Raw genomic sequence first — 2,500 nt, 5'->3', positions numbered from 1 at the left:
TTTTAGAGGGGAATTCAAATTATATTTTTGAAGCATTATTACAATAAAATATTACACACTGATAACATTCTTCAACTTTTTCTTCTTCCTCTCCACTTCCTCCTACCTCTCCCCCCTCTCCATCTACCACCATCATCATTACCTGTTGTCCTCTCCTCTCCTTCCTTTCCTCTCCTCCTCCTCACCTGTTGTCCTCTCCTCTCCTCCTCCTCCTCCTACTATTCTTTTCTTCTTTTCCTCCTCCTCTTCTCTCCTTTTCCTCCCTCTCCTTTCCTCCTTTTCCTCCTCTCTCCTCTCCTTTTCCTCCTCTTCCTCTCCTTTTCCTCCTCTCTCTCTCCTTTTCCTCCTCTTCTCCTCTCCCTCCTTTTCTCCTATTCTGCTTCTCTCCTTTTCTCCTCTTCTCTCTCCTTCTCCTCCTCTCTCTCCTTCTCTTCCTCTTTTCCCTCCTCTTCTCCTCCTTTTTCCCTCCTCTCCTTTCCCTCTCTCTCCTTCCCTTTTCCTCTCTTTCCTCTCCTTCTTTCTCTCTCCTTTCTCCTCTCTCTCTTCCTCCTCTTCTCTCTTTCTTCCTCTTCCTCTCTTCCTTTTCCTCTTTCTCTCTTTCTTCCTTCTCCTTTTCTCTTCTTTCTCTCTTCTTCTCTTCTCTCTTCTTCTTCCTTCTCTCTTTCCTCTCTTCCTTCTCTCCTTCTTCTTTTTTTTTTTTTTTTTTTTTTTTTCTTCTCTTTCTTTCTTCCTCTTCCTTTTCTCCTCTCCTCTCTCCTCTTTCTCTTTCTCTCTCTTTCCTCTCCTTTTCCTCCTTTCTCCTCCTTTCCTCTTCTCATCTCTTCTCCTTCTTCTTCTCTCTTACCTCTTCTTCTTCTCTCTCTTCTTCTCTCTTCTCTTATCTCTCCTACTCTTCTTTTACTATATTTTCTTATCACCCTCATTTGCTTGATACATATCAAGCGCAATCTGGTTTTGCTATCTTTACTATTCCAGATGTAAGGTCTGCCTATGTATAATTCTTGCAGTGTAAAGTAAGGCCTCAATTACTTGTCAGAGTTCTTGTATCTGTACATCAAATGGTGGATTAATGTGCCCTAGTGGTGTGGCAGTAGTCGACAAACCTCCATCAGATATATTCTGCTAAGGTAGAGTTAGCAGAACTCATTGGTTGTTGTATCATTACATTAGGAAGCAATTCTGGTTCTATCTTACTATCAGTGAAGTGTTACTTTTCTTTTTTTATTGTGATATATGTTTGTTGCAGATTATTTGTAGATTTGTCTAACATTTACATTCTTTGCAGATTCAGCCATGCGTAGAGGCAGAGGTGGAAGTATTCAGGTAAGTGTTCAGAGATTTCAGTCTGCTTGCTCTTATGGTTGGTATTTCAGTTTTAAGTGCATTGTACACATGATTTCTACGTATGACCAATTGGTTTCAGAGCCTGTTCCAGTCACAGAAAGTAGAACCTGCAACTGTAATGCAGGAAATGCAGTCACAATCCAACAACAAAAGCCAGGCCAGGGAAGTGCCAATACCGCAGATACCAGATGCCAAGGAAGGCCCATGGCAGGAGTCACCTGACAAATGGGCTAAAAGTATTTGGGATGAGTCTCCTACTAAGCAAGAGTTATGGCAAGAGTCTCCCAGAAAGCAAGATACATGCCAAGTGTCACACAGCAAGGAGGGTACACCCAATGTCTCTCAGGATGTATGGGGAGAATTGCCTAGTCAGCAGAATTTGTGGCAGGGCTCACCAATGCATCACAGCAAGTGGCAGCAGGCTAGACCTCAAGTACAGTTGCAGAATTCAACAAATAGGCAAGATAGTCTTCCAAATATCAACACCATGAAATCAGCAGATATGAAAATGCAGAAACGGTTTGAAGATGCAGGCAAGTTCTTCGCATCCATGACTATCTCAACGACCAGTAGTCGAGGAGAGACACACAATCCATTTGCATGCAAGACCACTTTTGGAATGATGGATGGCAACAAACAAGGTCAAAGGCAAAGCGAGGATCTTCGAGCTTCTTCTACAGCATTTGATAAAGTGTCCTCTCCAGTGAATCCTGCTTCCCATGGTACAAAGTCTAAACTGGATATGGTGAGTTTTTTCTTCTTCTTTTTCTTGCATTTGTTTTTATATAATCTACTAGAAATGTTTTTAAGTCACAAGTCTCTGGGAGTTCAGCTCTATTCAGGTTATTTCACAGCAAAAATATTCAGGTTAAAGTCATTTGGTTGCATTTGAGGTACACTGAAGAATTATGATATACCTTTTTAATATGAATTGATAGGTATTTGGCAATATTACAACATCCAAATGATATTTTCTTAAAACAGAATTCCTGCATTTGTAATCGTCCTAAGAGAAGAATTTGGTGTAGGAAGTGTGGCGGCCTGATACTGGGCCGCATAAACATAGTTTGCCAGAAACATACACAGGTATAGTGACATGCCTGTTCTAAATACAATGCAAATACAAAAGTAGGAATCTTTTTCATGTGGTATATAA

The 2,500-nt window shown here is 40.9% G+C and overlaps 1 protein-coding gene across 1 annotated transcript in view; it reads left to right on the top strand.

The window, feature by feature from the left end:
- The window catches only part of LOC119568200, a 4,623-nt gene that overhangs the window by 1,080 nt on the left and 1,043 nt on the right, over window positions 1–2,500 (top strand). The window contains exons 2-4 of the mRNA XM_037916627.1: window positions 1,286–1,323; window positions 1,424–2,089; window positions 2,329–2,430. Coding sequence (XP_037772555.1) covers window positions 1,294–1,323; window positions 1,424–2,089; window positions 2,329–2,430 — 798 coding nt within the window. The 5' untranslated portion in view covers window positions 1,286–1,293. The remainder of the gene's footprint in view (window positions 1–1,285; window positions 1,324–1,423; window positions 2,090–2,328; window positions 2,431–2,500) is intronic.

This window comes from Penaeus monodon, chromosome 43 (assembly GCF_015228065.2).
Source record: "Penaeus monodon isolate SGIC_2016 chromosome 43, NSTDA_Pmon_1, whole genome shotgun sequence".
Classification (NCBI taxonomy): Eukaryota; Metazoa; Arthropoda; class Malacostraca; order Decapoda; family Penaeidae; genus Penaeus; species Penaeus monodon.
The sequence above is the reverse complement of the archived record's forward strand: the minus strand, read 5'-3'. Positions and strand labels throughout refer to the sequence as shown.